The sequence below is a fragment of the Calonectris borealis genome, chromosome 16 (assembly GCF_964195595.1).
Source record: "Calonectris borealis chromosome 16, bCalBor7.hap1.2, whole genome shotgun sequence".
Lineage (NCBI taxonomy): Eukaryota > Metazoa > Chordata > Aves > Procellariiformes > Procellariidae > Calonectris > Calonectris borealis.
Window position 1 is genome coordinate 9,701,634 of NC_134327.1, and position 24,983 is coordinate 9,726,616.

At 36.7% G+C, this 24,983-nt stretch overlaps 1 protein-coding gene across 2 annotated transcripts in view; it reads left to right on the forward strand.

Moving 5' to 3' along the window:
- The window catches only part of CYTH3 (cytohesin 3), a 53,023-nt gene extending 29,346 nt beyond the window's left edge, over positions 1–23,677 (forward strand). For both annotated transcript variants that reach the window (XM_075165198.1, XM_075165197.1), the window contains 9 exons: positions 3,059–3,177; positions 6,946–7,026; positions 9,090–9,202; positions 10,643–10,791; positions 11,579–11,690; positions 18,974–19,050; positions 19,132–19,203; positions 19,336–19,490; positions 20,123–23,677. In XM_075165198.1, the coding sequence (XP_075021299.1) occupies positions 3,059–3,177; positions 6,946–7,026; positions 9,090–9,202; positions 10,643–10,791; positions 11,579–11,690; positions 18,974–19,050; positions 19,132–19,203; positions 19,336–19,490; positions 20,123–20,195 (951 nt within the window). In that variant the 3' untranslated portion in view covers positions 20,196–23,677. The remainder of the gene's footprint in view (positions 1–3,058; positions 3,178–6,945; positions 7,027–9,089; positions 9,203–10,642; positions 10,792–11,578; positions 11,691–18,973; positions 19,051–19,131; positions 19,204–19,335; positions 19,491–20,122) is intronic.
- Positions 23,678–24,983: the final 1,306 nt, after the last annotated feature.

Genomic DNA, 24,983 nt, shown 5'->3' on the forward strand with positions numbered 1-24,983 from the left:
AAGTTTGTGGCGAAGTCACAGGATGATGTCAGATGCTTTCATTCCAATGTTAACTATTTTTTGTTACTGTTCTTGTTGGGTGAAATTATTTCTATAAATAGATGCTGTGGTCGCATTGCTACTGTAACATAATTTAAATGTGGTAAACAGACTTACAATAGTGATTTCTTAATAATGTCTATGAATCAGTGGTGGCCTGCAGTAGCTGGCTGCTTTAAAACTAGATCATCTTGTTGTTTGCAGCTGCTACTTTAAATTACAGGCAGCTAAAATATATGTCCTTCTCATGTTGAGAGTATTAACTTGGGGTCATTGCGAAAAGGATGTTTTTCATTCGTAAATGGGAGGGAAGATGGTCTCCGGAGTTAGGAATGTGAAAGAACTGGGGTAATAATACATGCGTTGAATCCCCCAGGTTTTCTTCTTTAAAACCAAATAACAGAGTTCTAATGTTTTCGTATTAACAGGAACACAGTGAGGTAATTTTCTTTTACTGTTTTTCTTTGAAGACCTTTACATTTTCTGGTGTGTAACCTATATGTAGAGCAATTCTCCCTGCCCCCAGCCAGAAAATCCTCATTCAAAATAGCTGTTTTTAACGCAGTTACGTGACATAATATCATGTCCCTTGCTGTTTGGATTTGGTTAGCTAGTGTGGGAAGGGCTATAGTGGTAAAGTTTGTAAAACACTTCAAGAATCCCTCTGCAGAGGACATAAAGCTGCGCTTGAAATTCGCAGCACTGAAAGTCAGTACTGCCTGTGCTGGGCCCACAAAATGAATTCTTTATGACAAAGGCAGGGTTTAAATAACTGCAAAATTTGTAATTAAGTTACTGTAAAAGCTATGAAATTCAAAGCAGATTTCATTGCACTGACTTAAAAAAAATCTATGCAGTATTTGTGGTGAATATTGACTATTTCTGTAGCCATGAATTTTGTGTGGGGAGGTCAAACTAGTACAGCTGTCTCCTAGCAGTCTACAGAAGGAAAATTTGCATCAAGACAAAAGATAGCGTAGGAGTTGATGGGGATTTGGCTGACCTATTTTACCATTTATTCCAGACGCTGGAGTTGTTGTCCCAGACAAATTCCTTTTCCTGTCTATTTGACTTCTGGTTCTTTAACATCTTACGAACAAAAAAAAAACCAGGAGAAAAATCCAGAAAAAGGAAAATTAAATTCATTTTTGTATTATGTTAAAGTATCTGCTTCTGTGCATAGAAATTTGTTTTCCATGCTTCTAGTCATGTCCATTATCTTTTTCAGTAACTTGTACAACTTTTTAAAAGCTATTCTGGTCAGTCTGTTAACACTAAGCGTGAATAATATGGTCCAGGTGTTGAAGAAAGGAATCTGCAACTGCTATTTCTGATGTTTGTTAGAAAGAAGGTTCTCTGTTGGTTGACAGAGCTGAGAAAGCTTTTTGAATAACTCGGTATGGGAAAAAACATTGTTTCATAGTCAAATGACTTTTTTGTACAAATAGTTATCAAATAAGCTTTGAAGGGATAATTTCTGAGGAAAGCTCAGCTGTTTCTGCTTCAAGATAAAACAGATACAGTCTTTGCAACGAAATCATTCTGTTCTGAAATGACTTATCAAAATATTAAGTTGTCAGAGTCAGAATACCAGCCTGTCATTGAAATTAAGTTTTCAGATGTTGATAAAATTATTTTAAGAGAATTACATTCCAGACTTTTTAAAAAAAGCTTCAAGCCTTATAACATCACAGTTCATTTTCTTTGTTAAATTAGGTCAGAAAATTGACTTTTTTTTTGTCAGGCAGGTAATCATTTCATTATAAAAAACCAGAATCAACCAAGCAGAAGGATAATTACTTTTTTGAATGTTACTGCAGGGCCTCCTATGCTATATCAAAAAATAATGGAAGTTTTCCCAGTTGTAAGGAAATAAAAAAGAAATATATTCCATTTGCAGAAATTGAAAAGCTTCTAATATTTCTGAAATTATGAAATATTCTAGTAGAAAAGATTTGGAATAATTTATTAAGCTCTTCTGTACATATTTGGAATCCAAGACATTAAGGTTACTTAGAGTGCCATTCCTACTTTTCACTAGCATGCTGTTAACAGTTTTATGAAATCAGCAGGAATAGCAACATCTTTGTTGGGGTGTGTGGTGAGGAAAAAAAAAGAGCGCTATCTCGTCATGACCTGCTGAGTGTTGGAATAACATCCCTTCCATCCTTTACGTAATCTTTATATAACTCTTAGTCTCCTTTCTTTACCGCTTTGCAGAAAGTTCTCTGGGCGTCCCTAGAGTGTGCCAGTTATAGGGCCAGTAATTTATGGAGGCATAGGAGTCCAGGGGCTTGATCAAGTACCCACTGAGGGACAGGGTGAGCCTCTCCTCCTGGTTTTGATGGAAGCTCCGTGGTAGAAGCTTGACTGGTTCGTGAACAGTCCTTTGTGAATAGACTAGTTCAAGTCCTTTGTGAATAGTTTAGTTCCAGCACAACCAGAAGTCACTGATAATCCCAGTGTCAGCATAAAGTCTTTTAAACCGGTTTCAGTATCTTCAGCCGTGACTTCTACTGCAAGTAGTGGCTTGATGTATTGGGTTGCAGTTTGTAGATCATAACAGATGCTTTATTTTGTGTCATGGTGGTAATTAAGTTATTCCTACGTACCTCTTCATTATATGATTTTACAGATTATGTCTCCGCAGACATTTATGCAATATTGTGAACAGGCCAACTCGCACATTAACTCCAAAGAGCAACATGGAATAATTGTTCAATTAATATTTGATATTTCTATTGTTGAGAGACTCAAACTGCCACCTAGTACTTCTAGCCTTAAAAATGTGTTCTCATTTTTATCTTTAAACCAGTACTAAATATTGCTTATCTAACTGAAAAACATTTGTTTACCATTTCATTTAAAAAAAAAAAAATCTGTAGTCCAATGTAATTCTTAATATACTATGTATATGTCTGCGTCAATATATTACTACCAACTGTTATAAGCAGTATTTACATAAATGCTTGTGGAAGAAAATGTAACATTCCTTTTCCTCTGGAATTGCTCTTCCTAGGGAATACAGTTTCTGATAGAAAATGACCTCCTGCAGAACACTGCAGAAGACATTGCACAGTTCCTTTATAAAGGAGAAGGATTAAATAAAACGGTAATTGGAGATTACCTCGGTGAAAGGTAAAATAAAAATACTGAAACTTTGTTCTTGAGTTTACAAAGCATACTTACTGGTTTTGGTAGTTACCTTCCCCTTCACAGGCTGCATGAGAGTGCTACTCTACTACTCTGAGATCTGTAAAAGCTACAGTGGGAAGTAAAACTATTTACGGTATTGTGATAGGGTTTTTTCTGTTAGGTTGTTGTTCTTTTTAAATGGGTACATTGTGGAATAATATTTAATTTATTGTAACTTACTATTTTGAGAAAATACCCTTAAATTTGGTTACAGTGCCGAATTTAATACCGTGAGCTTTTGGAATGTCTGAGAGTTGCATCGCAACCGTTCCGGTAACTCTAGGTACTGTGCCCAGGCAAGGAGTGATCTACAATCGCTAATAATTAGATAGCAAAGAAATTACTTACTAAAATGGGTAGTTCCTGGGACAATAGTTATAAGCAGGTTTTAGTGTTGTCTTCTTCCCTGCACACAGACTTCCCTTAGTAAGTAGGCGTCTCAAAGGGCAGCCGCACCATATCTTTATCAATCGTAGTACAATAAACATGCATATTTATGCATACTATTGCAAAACACAATCAAAATGCAAATTAATTCCATTGCTGTGCAACCCAGGAATTGATTTCGAAAAAGGCAGCAGAAAGAGACAGAAGTGAAGAGTGGGTTGGAGTACGTGTATCTACGTGCTTGCACATGTTCCGGTTCAGGTGCCAGTTATGGAGGTTTAAAAGCTGACTCATTTAGGATATACTGCTGTAGTGATATGTTCTGGCAGATCCCTTTTGAGGCACCCATAATCTCTTTACAGCATCAACGGCTTAGATTGTGCTCAGCAATTTCCTCCTGACTTTAATAGGTTTAATGAAAGTTTTTACTGTAATATGTATATTTGGAAAATAAATCTCCACTGTGAAGTTTCTGTGCAGTATATATAGGCATTTCAACAATTTATATACAACAGCATTACATCGTTTCTCTTGAATATTTGGGCAATCAGTATTATAAAATCACTTATATGTTGATGTCCATAATTGCCAAACTGTAACAAAGCTTGTATAAAACAGTCTGTGTTCGTTTTTGAGAGCTGCATTCTACCTTGGTATTGTCTTCTGAAATATTTCCAGTTTTTCTAGCCCTATTCCCAGAACCCCTGCATTCATGCAGAAAGGTCTTACCAATATGTCCAGGCCCACTGGAGTCATCAATAATATTTGTGTGACTATTTATGGGTTCACATTTAACATTAAAAAATATATTGCTCATTCTTTTGCATCCCTGGCAGGGATGCTGTTGGTCTAATTTGAAAGTACAGGGCAACCTTTCTTAATATTGAGTATGTATACAGATAAATATGCAATTCAATTATATCTTCTGAATTTTTCAGGACATAAATACAGACAAACGTAGTGGTTATACTGAATAGCAAATCTGATCAGGAAATTTTATATAAATCTATCAACTGGATAATAAAATCTTAGGAGAAATGAAAAAAATTAACATACTGCTGCTATTTTGCGACAAGGCAGAAGCAACCTGTCAATTTTAAGGAGCAGTTGAAGTCAAAAAGAAATTTGAAATTATTTTTTGCTTTAAAAGGAGCTTTTATTCAGTGTATCCAGTCAGTCTACTTTAATAGTTTTTTGCATGTTTCTTCATTTCTGTGAAGGGTGTAATATTAATATGGTAATGGGAAAGCACATGGTATTTCTGTCTATTTTTTTTCTTCACTTATATTAATTAGTAAGGAGGGGTGGAGGTGAAGAGATGACAATCTGATTTTCAGGAATGTGTATGGAAATTTCAAGGTAGTCAGGTCTGGAATGGGGAATTGGTTCATCATACATCTTTGAACTGCAACATTAATTTCCTAGAATCCTAACAATTTTTATTCATGTTCCTCTGAAAACAATGTATTGGGCCTTTAGGTCCTGGGGTAAAATAAATACCGTGGGATAAAATAAAATGTGACAATTGAGGTGATCTTAAGCTGCTAGTTTTGCTTTTGTGACTACCTTAGAAACAGGCTATTAAGTGATTTGTGCTATGCAAATGGCAGTGCATATTATAGATGAGTTTTTATTGAGTTATGTAGTATCTTTTATCAAGGCATTTGGAATCTGAGGACGTTCTTTTTTACTTTGCCACTCCCTCTCGGGGGCCCATCATGAATTACTTCTGCATTCTAGCTAAATATAGCTGAAGACGAGACCAGGATAGTCAACAGGTTGAAGTATTTGTATAACATTCTGCCATAGAGAGATATATTTTAAATTATTGACTTTTATAGTGTTAAGCACTCAGCAAACTGAAAAAAGTGAATGGTAAAATGGAACGAGATAATACCTAAAAATGTACAATAAATAAGGGACGAATTACATCCTATAAAAGATTTAGGATTTCTTTATATATGGGTAAGTCTTCACTTATTTTTTTTAAGTGGTTTCCTAGACCTTTCATGATATTTGGCTTGTGTCTTTGGAGCTGTACCCAACACAAGTATCACTATTAATCCAGTCTACATTAAAACCTAGAAGTGCAAAAATTAGAGTGTAAGGCTAATGTTTGTTCTGAATGACTGCAGCTTTATGTATATATAAGCAAAATCAGTATTTGGCTTAGAGTAACAAAGTACCTCTATTAGAGTGCTTTCTTTTATTATGCTGTTACGCCACTTTAGTTCACTGCACTGAAAAGTAGTCACGCAGTTGAATTGTACGTTACTAAATTTCGTAAGAATTGCTTCGTTTTGCTTGACAGAGCTGATGTGTTTTTCTGTAAACAATATGGGGACATCCTAATGAATGAATAATTCATTTTAAGGTATTTACTCATGAACGTTACAGGTTAGTCTGACTATGCAGTTAGTCAGTAATGCAACAGATAATTCTTGGTGGGCGCACACCTTTCTATTTTCGGGTGGAGGCTGATATGCAACATTCTGTCTTGGTGATGTATTTAAAGCACACCCTGAGAATTGTAAACCTTCACGGTTTTGGCATATGAACTCAGTGATGATGTAGACTAAATTCTGTCTGCATCCAAATAATTTTGTATGCGTTAATGTTTAAATGTTATTTTTGCATTTAAACACCTTTGTATCAAACAAAGCATAATTTGGCTCATGGTTTACATAGCAATATAAAAGACAGGTGTGAGGAAGCCCATTCAAAATCTATTCTGATTTAACTAAACTTTCATTGTAATGATTTTTGAGAATACAGTAAGAATAAACTACGTACTAAGTAGCTCTTTTAAAAAGCTGTTCTTTTGCCTAGGTACAATCAGTTAAAGCATTTCTGTTCCTCATCTTTGTACATAAATTAATATACTGCTTTAATATTTTCTGTTATTAGAGGGAAAAATGGGATAGTTTGTTTTTCATGTGTTGTATGGCTAAAGAAGTTAATCCTACATTAACCATTGTTTTAAGAGTTCATGACACAATTTCTGCAAAAGACTTTTTACTTTATGAGGTATCATCCCGTATCAAGGCAGGTAAAGTAATAATAAATGTGAAGCAAAGAAGGCCAGGCCATTTTTGGGTCATTTAAATAAGCAGTGGTAAAATCAGTTCAAGTGTACTGGCTCTTGCTAACCTACCTTTTTAATGCCAGCAAACATGGACAAAATACTAGTGTTAAGTATCAAATAAATGTGTAAACTATTTCTGATGACTTGGTTTGATCAGTATGATCATAGAGATAGAGAGAACTAACAAGCCTTTAAAGTTCAGAATTGTAATTGTCTATTTCCATTTTTGTCTTTCACAGAGATGAATTTAATATTAAAGTTCTTCAGGCTTTTGTTGAACTCCATGAGTTCGCTGATCTCAATCTTGTACAAGCCTTAAGGTGAGTAAATTTTTTTTTTTTTACCTGACCTTCCTTTATCGAATTGCACGTTCATATAAGCCACTGTGTTGATTTATTCATCAGAAAGCTGATCTACAGCTCAGCACGATTATATGCATTACTGTGCAAGTTAGCAGAGACAGCTCTGTTTTAACCCTTCCAATTGCTTGTGTGTGTGCTGCCTTTGAAGGTGAAAACTTCTAATTATTTCAGACAAATACAAACAACTAAAACATAGCTGTAACTCTTCGGTGTGCCTGCCATATGTGGACAATTGAAGATCTGTTTTGTATATTAGCACAAAGATAGGTAAAAACCAAGCAAACCCCTAACCCAAGCAAATAAATAATTTTCTTTGCTGCCATCTTCTTTCTCCTTTCCTTCCGCCTCAACTTGTTCCTCTGGGCAGGGAGGGAGGGAATCCCGCTGACCACAATCAGTGATTATGTTCAATTGCAGAGGTAAACTTCGAATCAAGTAATTTCCTTCTACTTTCCTCAGAGTTTCCCACTTGTCTTGTGAAAGAAAGTGTAATATCTTAGTATACTTTTTTTCCTTGCTGAGTGAACGGTTTACTTGATTTCTCTGGGATGCCAGCATACAGTGACCTTGTGAAGTGCCTTTTCTTCTTGGTGGAAATCCATAATAGATCTAGCGAATCAAGTTGATTTAGACAGTTCTGCCAGTTTCATTGCCACAAGTGACTCCCTCCTGACACCAGATAGATTGAAATGTCCGTGTGATCTTTGTCTCTGGTGCAGTGCCTTGTGATGTGGAGTCAGAACAGCTTTGCTATGGTTGAGTGACGTGGTGATGATAACTTGAGCTGCCTGAGGCTTGAGCTAAGGAAGCCTTTTCTCTGGCTGCTGAAGCTTGTCTGGGAGGCTTCATATTCCTGTCTATTTTACTCAATTTAATGTTAGGTTTGACTTTATTCTTCCTTAGCAGCTGCTACTATTAAATGTTTGTATTTTGGTAGCTTACAAAATTCGTGATCTGGGTTGGAACCTTGCATGAGGTGAGTAAAAGACAGTATATAGAGCTGACAAACTACAGATGGCCTGTGACACTTTAATATAATGTCCTAAAATGAAAACTGATGAAGACAGGAATAAATGGTTACTATATTCTATGCTATATTACTATACAGGGAATATCGAGAACTTGTTTTGCATGGCAGAGCATGTAACTTTGCTGGTTTAGATCCTGTTTTAATTTAGATAATTATTTTGCTAAGAAAGAAGAGAATAAGTGATTAAATTCATTGGAGTTTTTTAGCACCGCAGTGTGCCAAAAGTAAATTGTCAAGACTTCTGTCCTGTATGCATTCCAGTGTACCTATATGGTAGAAATAGTAAGTTATGTATGTAAAAACTCTATTTCAGTTCATGCTGCTAAACAGGAGCACAGATCTCCTGCATATATTACAAAATTACTGAGGTGATATCATGAGTCTTTATTTTTAAGATCTGGGTCTGATTCTTGTAGGGTGAACTTACACTAGACAGGCAGCACCTCTCTAAGCACTGGGGTTTCTCTTGTTGTTGTTACTATTTTTAAATGTTTGAGGAGTTCAAGTAAAGATGTTAAGTGGTTTTTTTATTCCTTGCTTCTCTCCCCTACCAGAAATATTTTAGGTAATGTGTCTTTTTACGTTGTAAGTAAAGTCTAGCTGAGTGTTTATTGCTTTTTGTAGCCAGGAAACCCAGGGAGGATTGAACTGATTGTTTCCCCATAGCATTCTCATGGCAAAAATGGGATGCATACAGAAAATTGTTTACTAGTCTGGAAAAAAGAGAGAGTCTCAGAATATGAACTGACATATTATCTTGCCTGATAGCATGCAGTGTTGCTGGCTGAATTACTGGGCTAGCCATCTGTGCATGTTGCTTTATAATAGCTCCTGACTTGTGTGTTGAGAGATTGAGAACGTATTTCTAGGACATTTTATATAGATATCGCTGATTTTTTTGTTTTGTTTTGTTTTGATTCTGGTTATTAGTAATATATGCTTAATATATAAATATTGGAATGAGTCTAACAACTATTCTTCCCTTCTGTAGGCAGTTTCTGTGGAGCTTCAGACTCCCAGGAGAAGCTCAAAAAATTGATCGTATGATGGAAGCTTTTGCTTCGCGCTATTGCCTTTGTAACCCAGGAGTCTTCCAGTCTACAGGTTAGTCACAGGAAACAATAGGAGTTCGTAAGTATGTATATATATATGTATGTTGTAGATCATATATGTTCTTCTACGTCTGATGCATACTGAGATGATGGCCAGTTTGGAAGTTCAGGATAAAATAATATGTGAAATGAGAAATTTTTGAGAACTGAGAAAATGCAACTGTCTAATCCTACGCTTTGTTTCCAGGCGGTGGAAGCTTATGGTCAGAATGCATTTCCATTTATGAAACGTCAACATTAATACATATGTAAGCCAATTAAAGTATAAAACACACTTCAGGAATGTCACTAAAGATTTTGGCTAGGAATTGGAAAAGTAAGAGTCTCAGGAGCTTAAAGGCAGAAGAGACCAATAGATTGGGTAGTCTCATCTGTCAGTTGTAAGGACTTTACACCTGATTATCTCTGTATCAAGTCTACCTATACGTGGCTATGGTCATCCATTTTTGTTATGAGGACTGTATCCTTTCTCTTTAGCAGTCTGTTCAGCAATAATTTATCTCAGTTAGAAATGCACCTCAGTTTTCCGTTGAATTACTTGGTTTAGAATTACTGAAGTCATAAAAGCTAACAAAATGTTGTGATATTGCACAGAATGCCCTAGCGTTCTGGCACTGTTGGTTTGTTTAGTTGTAGACACACATAGCTTGCTGTTGATCACTTAGTTTGAGGAACAAATAAGCTAGGAAAAGGTTAATGTCTGCAGCAGCTAGAGAGGAAAATACTTATTGAAAACAAAGTGCTGAAGATGCAAACACTTTTTTCCTCTATGTAGCAGAGAGGTTTCCATCCTGCTTTTTCTTATACAGGATCTTGTACTTGAATTCTGGGAGAATTTACTATAATCATAACCATGTCAAGAGGCAAGATAAGATCTCCTTTGTCATCTTTTGATATTATTCAGTGGTACTAGCCACCTTGTGTATGCCAAGAAATTGAGTTAATGTCATTTTCAGTCTGTTTAAATGCAGTTCAAATAGTATTTTGAAGAGACTGTTCTTTCTCTTTGGAGGAAGCTTTGGAAGTAATTTGAGTATCAGTCTGATCGACCAAGTCTATTCTAGGATCTACCAATATGATCTAGGCAAAATGTGTATGCAGAGAACTTTTTGCCCAAGAACACTTCAGTGTTTCAAGTGAAATGTTAATTTAGGGTGAAAGCAATGATTTCAGAGAGTTTAAAAATATTTTTGGATTCTGTAGTACTGTTTTTCTCATACTGGCTTTTAATTTGAATTGTTACATATTTTTTTCTTCTTAGGCTTACTTCAACAGTTTAAAGAAAGATGAGACTTTGCTTTCATGTATAGCGTTCAAGGATTTTTTGACTACCTGTTTCTTCTTCTTTACCAGTCAGGATGAATTATATATTCATTATATAGGTTTCTGCCACAACACACAGAGATAAATAATTTTTGAAATTTTATTTCAGATACATGCTATGTGCTGTCATTTGCAATCATTATGTTAAATACCAGTCTGCACAACCACAATGTAAGAGATAAACCAACAGTAGAGAGGTTTATTTCTATGAATCGTGGAATTAATGAAGGTGGAGACCTTCCAGAAGAATTGCTACGGGTAAGTTAGACTGGGTAAGACAAGGCAATGCTTTGTGTTTTTAATAGGAAACTTAGAAGTGTGTGCAACAGTTGTCAGGCAGATTTGTCGAGGGAAAGTAAGAAGAACATTTTCTAGCATGCATAACCATTTGAGTAGCTGAAAGGAGCATTTTCTGATATTCACAGCTGCTTTAAGCTAGTTCTCCCTATAGTCAATCTTTTGTTAAGGAGAGGAGATTCCAGAGAAGACACTCTGTATATCTCTCAGTAGTTTGCTGATGGCAAAATTCTTGTAGAATTGGCTTATGAAAAAAAGTAGTATTTCTGGATAAGTCAGAGAAAGCCGGAAAAAGTCATTGTTTTGTTATTGCCTCTCATTTCTTTCTGTGTGTCTTGTGGAGCTTCCTCTTGTCCCTTGAGATTAAAAACACTTATTTCTCTAAGACAGTGTGACGGTCTAAACCATTTTCTGAAAACCCAGATTCATTTGGCAAAATTTGTACTAAATGAGACCTGAAGCTGAAACGTTTGAAATACTGAATGCAGAAATTAAAGAAAAAATGTCTTTGCTAGGAGTGCTTATAAAATGTGTAAAAAAGAGACACTTGTTTGTAGATGAAGTAGTTTAAAATCAAACTTAATCGAAGTAGTAAACAACGATTGAGAAGGGATGGTCCAGAATTTTATGGACTGTATTTCCTATGCTTTTTATACAAATAGTCTGAGAAAGCAGTAGGATGTCCTGGTTGCATTTTCTGTTAGACATTTATTAATGAGGTCTTTTTCCTCTTTTTTTATTCTTCTAGAATTTATATGAAAGTATTAAGAATGAGCCGTTTAAAATTCCAGAGGATGATGGAAATGATCTAACGCATACATTTTTTAATCCAGATAGAGAAGGTTGGCTGCTGAAATTAGGTTAGTTATAAGGGCAGTTTTGCTGCTATATGTTTGTTCGTTGTTAGCATGTTTGCTGCTTCCGTGTCTATCTGCTTTCTTGTGAAGGTAATAGGATTAACTTTGTAATTTGTATTTAAAAATGTATGAACCAAAATAAGTAACTCCTTTACATCTGAAGGTTGTTACTTCTTATTTTATGTATCCAAATTAGCAATCTTGTTTCAAACTTCGGAGTTTTATTTCTGATATATGAGAAATAAAAACTCGGCGACAAATAGGAAATGCCATATGGTATTTACATGCTGTGACTGATAAATAACAACTAAGTCTCCATAAGGTCATTTCAGAAAACTGTGTGATATTTCAACTAGTTTTCTGTGTACAAAAAAAAAAGGATTTCTCTTCAAATAGTTATTTTTGTATGTCTTTATTTTTCCATATTATTTGTGAGTTTCTCTTGGTTTGGTTTTGGCTATGATTTTTTAATGAGTGGTTTAAATGTGCCTTCTTGTTTTCCTTATGGCCTATGACCTATCACCTTTCTGTTCTGTGACTGGCTGTCTCTGCTTATTCTGCGTTAGGAGGTACGTATCTGATTGCTTTCCAGTCCCCTCTTCTTCAGTTGCTCATTCTTTTATTTTCTTCCTCCTTCCTCCTGTTTTTTTTCTTTTCTTTTTTTTTTAAATCAAGCTTATTGTAGCATTTTGCTTTTTCACTCAGTGTCACTAACAGTATCATCAGTGGTACTCTGAAAGACTGGCATGTCAGTGTGTGCCTCACATGCGAGTGTCTTCTGCAAAAGAAGAAAGTGTTTACATGTAAAGCAGAAAAATAAAGATGACTATTCAGTATACTTCTCTCGTTCATTGAAGAACATAACAAGGGAAGAATAATTTCTACTGAGAGAAAACAACATGTCTTACTCTTGTAATGAAGTTCCAGAGTGATTTTGTTACTTGCACATCAATTAGGTTATTGGAAGATTGATTACATTTGAACTATGCATTTATAAAAGTTGTTCTTTCTCCTGCTTGTTTTCCTTTGTAAATAATATATTTAGCTTACGTAACAGAATCTCAAATGGGCACCAAATTTAGGGTTGCAGAAACCTCTGGTAATCTGCAGTCTCCTGGCACTGTAAGATGCCCTTGTTTAAAGACTTTTTTAAAGTGGATTCACTTTTTCACTTGGGCTTAGGAATTTTTTTCCTATATAAAGGAGACTGAAATTTTATTTTAACATTTGTTTTTCAATGAAATAAACCTCTTTTTATATAAAACACCAGTACACACTACAACAGAGCCAGTTGTCGACCACTTTAATGTATAACTGCTTGCTAAAATAGAAAGAACTTTGCACTTGGAGAATGGTGACTAAAGTGGGAAAAGGGATGTGTGCTGGGGGGTGCACAAGGGGGTGAGTGTGGTGAAGGTAGAGCCTGGTTAGAACTACAGGCCCGCTCTACTGATTGCACCTGGAAATTAGTGGTCATGCTAGTGCTAGAAGAAAATAGATGTGAAAAGGAAGTATTTGTAATTAATTCGCATGCTCTCCAATGTCTTATTTTGACCTCTGCGCTTCAGATGCTATAGAGCTCTTTGTCTTTCTAAAAGCAAAAAAAGGAAAGCTCTTGCTTTTTGACGTGTGTTGGCTCAGCTGGCACAATTTCAAAGATGACTTTGCAGCTTTTCTCCATTTCGTAGCGTGAGGCGATAGCTATCTCAACAGAAAGGCTTTCAAGATGATGTAGATAAAATGTGCTTTCTGGAGAAGCTGTTGCATATAAGCCCATGCTGTGCATATTTCTCTTTCTGTTGCCAGTGCTCTCTCATCTACTTATACGTACGCTGAGAGTGCAAGCAAGAGTGTGAATGTGTGTAGAGGAGTGACAGCATCACTGGAAGAAACTGTCAATAAAAGACATAAAAGAGATCTAATAAAAAATAGAGGAACAAAGAAATTGAAGGAAAAAGGTGACTGAAAGTCAGTGAGAGCTGCCAGATACTTCCGCACAATCCACCTCTGGCTCTGGCGCAAGGTCAATAAAACCAACTTTTCATTGTGTGCGATGTAGATGAGAGACAGTGCACAGAAAATCCAATAGTAAAAGCGTGTGTGAAACGGAAGGGTGTTGCATGTAACACTCCCACGGCATGAGGGTTATTTGAATAAAGAAATGAAACATGTCCAGAAGCCTCCAGTGAATCAGCCTGTAAACGCGTGAAGCTGCGCTTCCATGAAAGACTGCGGTTTTTTTCAGCAGACACAGACTGGTACAGACAAATACATTTTGCTGGTTTAAATGCAGTGACCAGAAATAAATCTGGCAATCTTTTTTTTCTTTTTTTCTTTCTTTCTTTCTTTCTTTCATTCTTTCCTCTACCTTGAGTTTCCTATTTGCTAGGAGGCTTAAACTGTATGTTTGAGAGTGCTGTCTCGATCCATGTTGTTCGCATTTTTACAGTCCTTTCTGTTGGGAAACACTTCTTGTGAGATGGGTAGGGTTTCCTTCAGTTCTGGAAGGTGTTGATATTAAAAGTTTCAGTGTTGTTGAAATGCTAAGGAGACTCTACTCCTCCGTGACAGTTTAAGTGCTCAGTTGTGATAATACTTAAAAGTTGAAATAGAAAGTTTTATATAAAACTGTAAATAAGACTAAGACAACTCCCAAAGCCTGAGTATATCAAGACTGTATTTTTGTATTTGGTATTTCCTATAGTCAGCTCTTCCCATTTGTCTACTTGTGCCCCTCTTTTTAGTATTCCAGCTCACCGTATTGATTATCCTCTGGGCAGGAGACGGATATCATGAAGCTTTCATATATTTAAAATTCATCTGTCCTAAAGACCACCTCTTTAGCCTGGCATTGGATTTTAGAAAGCTGGAAGGGTGCAATATGCTTTTGGAGAGTTTGCTGCTCTGAATTGTTCAGAGGTGACTTTGTGTAAGTCCGAGTGTCAAACCTGGCAGCCAGACAGCAATTCTGGTTTTATCTATGTAGACTCAACTGGTGCCTTTATATAGACATCTTTATCTCAGTAAACCTAATTATCATTCAGTTCTACATTGTTTGAAGCATGGTGTAATGAAAATGAATGCTACAAATAAAAAATCTGAAAGCTGCTGAGTGCTAATGAACCCTCACTTAGAGCAGCTTGAGACATTATGAGCTTTTAGATTCTTCTGCGTCGTAATTTTTAGTGGTGTTGGTACCATGAAATTTTCTGCCATCCACTTTAAGGTATTTTGAAATTGTTGTCTGTGCTCTCTGCCCTAATGCCCAAGTGAAAATCGATTTGCACAGGGAGGCGTTTCCTTGCGTAAACAGCTTCTCTTGGCAAATAGCTTGGTTTGCATAATATTTTCTTCTACTTAGAGGGAAACTCTGACATTATTCCACCAAACTGGAGAGGAAATGATTCAAGCCAGACACATGATCGTGTTAATTTTTTTCTGCCAGTCAGGCAGTTACTGAGAGCTTGGAGATTGTCCAAAAGCTTCTCATCCGGGCCGGTCCCGCCAGTGGTGCTTATTCCAGCGCATCTGCCTGTGAGAGGATGTCGTTTCTCTTCCCTAATCCGGAGCGAGAGGAGAGCGGTGGTTGATCAGGAAACTGGTGCCTTCTGGTACCTGCCTGGCTCTCCTGGTGACTGATGCTATTCTAGGTTGAGGCAATTAATGTTGCGATCGAGGGAAACTTCTCTTTCAAAGAAACCCAAACTTTGATCCAATCATCTGTATAACTGTACAGTTTCTGAGTCTGTTCCACCTAGTGATATCGAAATGAACTGAGAAGAAAAAAGCGTTCTTGGTGTGTGCGTCTCTCTCTTCCACCTCTAAAACTTTATATAAACGTGCTGAAGATTTGGGTAGAATTTTCTAACTTTAGATACATTGCTACCTTTAGTCTTAAGGCCTTTTTAAATTTTGAAATTGGTGTTTCCTAAATCATTGCAAGTTGTTTTTCCCTTTAGTGTGGCTGGTTTCTTTTACCTTGTTCTCTAGTTTGTACTTCGCCCAGAGTTGAAAAAAAAAAATCTTATGTTACATAGGTGAAGAGGGTTTCTAGTCCTCTTTCTGCACATTTTGCCTTGTTGTGGCCTTTTCTTGTAGTTTCCTTAGATTTCCACCTAGAAGATATCATGCTTCTTTATTTTGTTGTTTGAGATGTCTTTGCGTTTTAGTTAATCATATAGATCTTTGAGAAGTACATCACTTATATCTCTCCATTTCTGTAAATATTTATGGATTCATACTCTGATTTTCTTGATCCTCTTCTGCTAACTTAATTCCTTCCAGTTTTAATCTTTCAAAGGCTGGGAGTTGGAAGAAGATATGAAGTATGGTGCTAAAACCCTTTGTTGTTTTGTGAGCCTACAGCAATCTCGGCCGAGGAAAAGAATGTTTTGTTATCACATGCTCTTACCCATTAATCTTGCATGCAGTGTTTACCGGCCGCAAAGCCTTATCAACCAGCTTCTTGGGTTTTAGCCGTTGTAAAGGCACATTAAATACATGTTATATGGTGACCCCTGCACACTTGATGAGTACAGCTTAGATTGCCTTTCAGGCTTTATTAGAGTCTGTGCTGTTGACAGCTGCAGCTAAGTAATGGGGTGGGGAGACAGGGACTTGTATGTGAGAATAGTTCCTTATCCTGCCAAAAAATCCTGCCTTGCTGCTTTTTTTTCTGGAAGAGCAGAGTAACTCATAGCTTGGTGGAGCAGGGACTTAAGGTCTATTTCTGCGACGCACGTGAGTGCTGTAACCCGGTGAGCTACTGGCTGTTTTAGGGAGAAGGGAGCAGCAAGAGGGATGGCAAAGATATTTAATCTTCTTTCTGGCTTCAGCATCACTACTATCCTGAAGCTGGGAAGTGTTTCATGACAAAAGCGTCATCAAAACTGATTACAGAAGGTTTCAGGTTTGAGAAATCTGGCTTTTCCAAAGAGAGGGGATATTGTCAGGAAAAATGTCAGCAAACTCAACTGTCATTTACTATTTGACACTTCATATTGTTCTAGGTGGTGCGTGTTTTAAGTCCGTTGTTTCTGTCTTAAATTATAAGCAGGCCTTCTTTTAAATATATGGTTATTACCTGATTATTTTTTTATTGTGTTTTGACATGATATGAGAAACACCTTTGTTCAATTTGTTATGAGAAGCACCTTTGTTCAATTTAAGCTGCCTCTGTGATGGTAACCTACTTGCCTGTTTGTTTTATCCTCTCTCCTGCTGACTTGTTTTTCTACTAGAACTGGGCAAGCCATGACATTTGATGCTAGGTGATGTTACCTGTTAGCCTGAAAAATGTGGTGATGTTTTTGTGCCGTAAAAATGTTAAATGGTGTTAACCTGTTAACCTTAGAGAGCAGAACGTGACTTAAAATCATGGCAATGAACACTGGATTATATGAAAAAATGTCATGTTATGGCGATAGCAAGGACTGTCCTGGCAGTTGTCTTGACTCGGCTGCTGCTTATTCATTGATCTGTAAGGGAGTCAAGTTAAAGTTCGTCGACTTTCCATTCCTAGCCCAAATACTTCCTGATACTTGAACCAGCTCTCAGTCAAGGTGATGGAAATTTTTCTAGTGACTTACGTGCCAGTTTGAATGATTCTACAATGCTTATGTAAGGATCTGTCACAGTGGTTGTACTAAAATGCCACCAGTTCTTCCCGCACTGTCTCCAGCTCACTCAACCATTCATTCTGTCACGGCTTCTGCATCTTGCACTGTTTTGCCTTCTCTTATTTCACCGCACCTGCTTGCAGATTAAATTTTTCTTAAGATGTGTGTGCGTGTAATGGAAACATAAAGTTTATTGAGTACGTTGAACATTGCAGTGTGTTAGTACGGGGTTACCATTTGGTCATGAAACCAAGCAAAAGGAAGACACGACATGCAACATACTTGGTCTGCAATGCAAACACACAGTAGGCTGGTGTCAAGAAATTTCATTATATTCCTAGCATTGTTCTTTAACTTAATATGATTTGGATTTCTGTATTAAACAAAAACCCAGCTGTCTTAAGTAGAATAAAAAGATCAAAAAATTATGCTCCTGTCTTAGATGTAGTTATATGACTTGGATTAAATCGGGGGTCTTGTGTGTATTAATGGTACTCATTTACGCATGGGTGTTCAATAGCAAGAACATCTCAAAACTGTTTTGAGATGTCGGGTTAATGAGATTAAATCACTGATGAATGGATGATGCACAGGTGGTGACATAATCCTGAAGTCAGACAACTATGGTGGAACTAAGCCTCTATATTAGTAACACGTGAATGCTTTATCTACAATTGTCCTTCCTGGAAATGAGTTTCAAAAATAACATAATTGTGGAATGCTAGACGTGTTCTGAAGTAGCCAACGGCAGAAAACCAGCTGAAAGGGCCGAGACAAGAATGCATGTTTCTAAAAGGAACTGTTCCCTACAGTGTGACATTAGCAGGTGTAAGAAAGAGGAGCTCTCTGGTTGCTGTTGTCTAAACTGTTAATGCAGGAAAAATCGGCATTTTTTGAGCAGTAACTATTTCTTCTGACAGGTGTACTCAATGATATATTAATCTATAGAGAGAACATGTTTTTAAAATACTAAATGATAAAAAGTGACTAAAAATGGCATAGGATTTGCTCCCTATTGATGACACATCATATTTGTTCTGCTAATAATATTTATAAGCATCTTACGTACTTGATGTTAAAACTGAAAGTAGAGATAGGTTCTTAATCACATGTACGCTCGCGAGCGGAGTGAAAGGAAGGTGATAAAATGCCCTTAGTTTTATTGATGGGACCCTTTCCTTGTGCAAGGGAAAGGCTCTGGAGAGGGTTGTTGCTGTTGCTGGAACCCAGTTACTGGTTTTGCTGGTGATTGGCCTCCCTTTGCTGTAGCAGCACTGACTGCATTTCTGAGGGCTGTATAGTATTAATATTTTTGATGCAGTAAACAACCGTGATGGCATGGACAGAGGGAACAGGTCTGACTGCTAAACTGTTGCATTCATTTGCTGTAAGAGAGGGGACATTTACAACTTTACAGCATACAGTTTTTGCGGCTGGTCAGCAACACCATAGTTAATGCTGTCTCAGGAGTTTGATCTTAGTACAAGAGTTACAGTAACATGTTCCTTTAACCTCAGCTCATCTGTGCCTGATCCATTTACAATTAAGTAATTAAGCCATATTTTGAAAAAAATTTTTAGTTTTTAGCAAAACTAAATGACTGTCTTATCCATTGTTGAAGCCTTGACAGCAACACACGTTTAATTCAGCCATACCTTTTTATTATAGGGGGAAGAGTGAAAACGTGGAAACGGAGATGGTTTATTCTGACTGATAATTGCCTGTATTACTTTGAGTACACAACAGTGAGTATATATTACAGTGAACTTCATTTGTGATCAATGTATTTAAGTGGCTAATAATGTGATATTTTCCTAATTTTTTAGGACAAAGAACCTAGAGGAATTATTCCATTAGAAAACCTTAGCATAAGAGAAGTTGAAGACCCTAGAAAACCAGTAAGACATTTTCATAATTTTTTTTAAAATGAAGATAAGTAAACCATCCAGAACTTAGATGTAGTGTTAATTGAAGATGTTTGTCAGTTTTGTTTTGTTTTTTAAATTTATTTCTTCATTTCTACCCTCCAGAACTGCTTTGAGCTCTATAACCCCAGTCATAAAGGTCAAGTAATTAAAGCGTGTAAAACTGAAGCTGATGGTAGAGTGGTGGAAGGCAACCATGTAGTGTACAGAATATCTGCTCCTACCCCAGAAGAAAAAGAAGAGTGGATTAAATCCATCAAGTGAGTTTAAAGTCTTAAATGTCTTTCAGAAATGAAGTGTAAGATCTTTTCAGAGTAAGATACTAAGAGAATTTGTAGTCTAACTTGTTTGAAGAATTCTGATGTGGCAACATCCTCTAGGATTAATGACAAGCTACGTGAGGCTGACGGATCAAGATACAAGTCTCCTGTTACTGTCTGGTCCTAAGGAAATAGCGCTACTAACTCAAATGAGGAAAATGTGGATTTTTTTTTTTTTTTTTAAGCAAATGTAAAGCCTTGTGTGAATCGTCTTTAACCCTAACTTCATTAGATTCTTACTTCACCTAATAATTAACTTTAGTGACATCTATCTTAAGCATGTTCACAGTGCAGCTTTAAACTTTCACAGCTTGACTTTATCTTGTAAGGTTTATAAAGCAGACCTACACTTAAAGAAGTACATAATAGTCAAGATGAAGATATGAACTCTTAACAAATCACAGCTGAATAACATCTTTTTCTAAAGAAATATTTGTGATGCTTAGAAGAGAACCATCCATTATCTTATTAAGAGTGTGGAGTCATCCACAGGGAAGACAGAAAAAAATAGTTTTAGTTTTCAAAAACAGATATTTGTTAATGAAACTGATGATTCCTTCTTTCTCTTCTAGAGCAAGTATCAGCAGGGATCCCTTTTATGATATGCTGGCAACAAGGAAACGAAGAATTGCAAATAAGAAATAGAACGTGATCAGAAACTTGTATACCTGCATCAGCCTATAAATGAGCATACAGTTGAGTGATAATGTAAAAATTGGACAAAATAAATGAAGACAATAACTGTAAATTTTATATATACACTTTACTATGACATAAAAACTTGGCAAGACCTTTCAGGGTAAATAGTTACTGGCATATAATTTGAAGTAAGCTTCAAATCCCAGAGGATGATTATATTGGAACATAATTCAACTGAAAAGATGGAAGCCTTGTTTTCACTTATATTAGTTACAACTCCAGTTTACTTGGGTTGGGAGGGAAAGAATTCGAGGCTAATAGTAAAATGTCCTATACGTGCATTTGAGTGCATTTCCCTTAAAAGGAGGAATGATTATGAGACTTTCATCTCTCACTAAAATGCAGCACCAAAAGTGGAGTACAGCGTGATCTAGCACTTAATTTTTTCTGTAAGCAGAAAACCCACAATCTCAATATGAGTTTTCAAGTCTTGTGTGTTTCGCAGTAAATGAACAGCTGAGTGAAGCTTTCATTTAGGTTTCGCTCTTCTACCTTTATGGAAATAGCTTTTCTTCTTCAGAAACACAACTCGGTGGTAGACTGGCAGCTACGTAGTTAACTAGTTGTGCTAAAGGGTTTGGTTGATATGCACTGAAATGTATGCAGGTCCCAACAGCCAAGGTTTGAGTCTGTGGACATGACACTAAGTACAGGTGTGGTTTGATATTTGCCAGTAGGCTAAAACTCATTCCTGTCTGCTCGTACACTCACAATAAGCAGTAGGATTTAATGACTGGTTTCATCTGCTTTTTATATAGTAACATCCTTCTTATGTTTTAGATATGTTGTAGTTTAATTAACACTAAGTTACTACTAAAGGAGTAAGATGACAGGGCTTGCATGAGTTTAGGCTTTGCATGTGAAAATACCCCCAAATAATTTCACATGCATTTGATGTTTTTAAAGGGAGAAACCAGGAAAGTGAAATCTTTCTGTAAGATACAGCCCTAGATAGTTAAGCAAGCAGGATTCGTTCCTTTGCTTGATAACAAACTTTCGACATACAGAAAAGTTCAGTATTTTTATTGCATTCTTAAAGGCGATTTTTCAGATCCGTGCTTCGGCAGTTGAAATTGAAAAAAAGAATAGACATCCTTATTTGTACTTAAAAATTAAATCTTACACACCGATTACCTTGTGCAACTGAACTCCCCCACAAGCATGTTTGTTTCTTTTTTTTTTTTTTTTTTTTTCCCCCCCCTAATTTGTGGAAGATCTTTCTGTGGTCCTACTGATAGTCTTTCAGGAACATGTAAACTGCCATGGCAGATTTTAATACAACGCTTTTCTATTGATAGCGCACATACCATTCTTAAGGTAAAGGCCCTAATTCCACAATGGGGGAAAAAGTGGTTTTTTGGACCCTACTGCTTCTGTTAGCACTCAGTTTTTCACAAACTTGTTGAACCTGAGCCGTGCCTACTGTGCCAGTGAACGCTTTGGAGACCCAATACTTTGTCAAAGCAGTTTTGCTTGTTGGAGTTACAGAAGCATCTCTGGATACGTTACAGGGAACTGCGCTGCCCTGGCAAAAACACAAACTTATTAAGTTGATCTGTTTCAAATCTCCTTTTAACTGTAAGGGAGAGTCTGTTTCATTGTTCCTGTCTTACTAATTTGCCTTGTTTTGCATGGGGTGTCAGCCTGTGATTGTTTTGCTTTATTGCATGTTTGCCAAAAAGGCCGAGAGGAAAAGAACAAAGTAAACTTTTGTACACCTTACATTTCCCCAGAGTGCGTGGAATTGCAGTCTACTTGGATGAATGTTCAAATCCGAGTGCTTTCAAGGGAGTAAAACTCAACCAAAGGAGGTAGAATCCTTGAATAAGTATCAGGGTGGGGACATCTTTGCTTAATGGAACACATTTAAACTCTTTATAGAAACGAATTAAGTTGTGTGTCCTATGTTTGCAAAGCAGCATGATTATGGAGCTGCTAACATCACTTGTTTTGAGTCTTCAGTTCCGCAACTTTAGGTTTTGTTTTCAAGCAATGCATACATCAGTTTTAGCTTTGGACAAGTACATTTGTAATGCAAATATTGATAAGCCAGAATCAGTGGTACTAATGAGTGTAAAGGTGAAAAGCAGCAAATAAAGTATTTCTGGAGAAATGTGAGATTACAGAAGCATTAATAAGCCACGAAGCACTTTCGTATCAATTCTTATCTTCTGAAATACCACCTTCAAGAAAATCTATTTATTTAAGCAGGTGAGGATGTCTGCCTGTAAGCATGAAGGAAATGCCTTGAGAGTTCATTTGCTGTATTTAGTTTGAAGTTCTTATATCCAGCAGAAATAATTATTAGAGTAACATGTAACTGAGGATATTATAGCAGGAAATATATTATTTCTTAGCATTAAAATGCAACATCTTAAACAGCTATTTGTGGTGCTCAACCTATCTATTTAATTTACCAAAGCTAATGGAATAGCGTTCTTGTGTGTGATAATATTTGATTTCAAATGTTCTTTGTAACAGTATTAACAGGGAGTGAAACTGGCCCAAAATTTCCACTGGCCACCAGGCCAGTAAAACAAAGTGGCTTGTGAAAATTTTGGCCAAATCAGGTACTGTCCATGAGGGTGAAGAAAAATCTCTCAACCTTTCCCTTTTTTATTGGGCTTCGAGTCCAGGGGTAGCTACTAAGGCTGGCTGCTCGGTGGCCTAAAGCAATATCTGTTACGGTTTGGCCATGCTGAGGAAAAGTCCTCTGGGGACAACAGACTTCTCCCTTCCTGTTGCACTGAAACTTGCAAAATTCTTCAGCTCTTTGTTCTTAGCATTGCCCTGTACAACTACCGGGGCCAGCAGGAGCCACTACTGCCTCTGCCGTGTGCATGGCTTCAGCGTCACAACCATTTGGCCACTAACATCAGCCACGTTGCCAGTGCAACCTGGGGAGAGAACTGTATATAATACTTAAGCTCAGCTGGACTGACTTAAATTTTACAATACTCCGACAAAATAAGCTCTACGTCACTTAACATTTTGAACCGTTTTAAACTGGTACAAAACTGAACCTTTGTAAACTGAGCAGCATTTATAATGCTTCATATATAAAAACAATGCATATTTTTAAGATTTATTACATATCTATGTAGATATGCTTGCTGGAAAAGCTAGGTCTGTTGTAGACCAAATGCTACAAATTAAGACTTGTGGCTTACCAGTTTCATTTCTATATTTTCTTGGAAAATGTTTCTAGCTAGAGTTTAAATATAAAATGTAAATACTGTACAGATATGTATTGATATAAGTATTACTTGGTGTACACAAGTGATCTGCATGACAAATACTCTGTATCAATCATTGTTAAAAATGTGATGTTCTATGTAAATCCACTGCAATATTAATGTTTTCATTTACCATTAAGACCTGTTGCTTAAATCTGGAGATTTTTCTCAAAAATAAAGCGTGAAACTATACTGTTGTATAGCTCCTCGTTTACCAAGAACACGTGGGAGGCAATTGCTGATTTTTTTTTTTTTTTTAAAGAGATTAAGGTTCAATTTTACAGCATGCGTTATAACTGCTCTTGTAAGTAAAAGGCCTCTTTTCCCTATCTTTAGGCACACCAATTTACATTGTCATCAGGTTTAAATTTTCAGAGAGAAAAACCTTCAACTGCAAAATAGATTGTTTCAGTGAAGTATGCCACAACTATGAGTGCTGCTCCATTAAGAGCTGGTTTCCCTGGAGCCACCCTAAATTAAGGAGGTATTTTGTCAGTTCCCTTCCATGAGTTTTGGGGTGGGGGGGCAGGAATCGGATCTCTGCTCCTCAAGTAGATTAATTAGACCTCCCCCAATTAGAAATAGCTAACGCTGCTGCAGTTGCCCCGTCTGCTTCTCCATAGCTCTAACTGCCCTCCCTCCACTTACTGCGTATTAGCTAGTTCAGGCAGTTGTTGCTTCTGGAGCTCTTAATGGAGGTACAGCAGTCAACATTTAAACTCCTTTTATACATTTACGCCGGAGTTATTTATCAGACAAAAGACAAGACACCAAATCTTGGAGCCAAAGGACAAAAGAGGAAAAAAAAGCCAGATACAGGAAAGGTATGTGGTTTCTTTGTCATGTTACTTTATGTAACTTCACATCACTGTTGCCATAGGAACATTATGCAGGGTACACTTATGGTTTGGCTTTATGGTGTTCTCCATGTACCAAAATATTACTTTAAGTATTTAGTAAAACATTAACCTTGCTCCTTTTTTTTTTTTTTTTTTTAGTGTCACACACAGTAAAAAGCTACTGCTGAGCTTCCAACCTGTTTTTGGAAGCTTTTAACTTCAAAGGAGAAAGCCTTCTGCATTCTTGTCTAGGCAGCTGAAGTCCCAAGTTACTTCTCTGGGTCACACCGACAGCATCTTCTCCCCTACCACTGAAAGGAAGATCTGATTTCTTGAGTATCAAACACACTCTGAAAGCTGTCAATTCACATGACATATTGCATGTTAAATAACTCAAGTAAAACTCAAGTAAAAATCCATTTTAACTTTGCTGTATTTATATACTATATAAATTTTACATGCTATATATTTACAGTGGGGCAAGTGCTTTTTATCTTTAAAAAAACAAAGATCAAACTTTAGACATCTCTGAACAACACAGCTTGTATAAACCAGACAGATTATTCAGATGAACTGTATTTAATACAGGTTCCCCACTCATCTCCTGATGCAGGACCAGTGAATAATAAGTGCATCACAGTTTGATAGCATTTAATAAT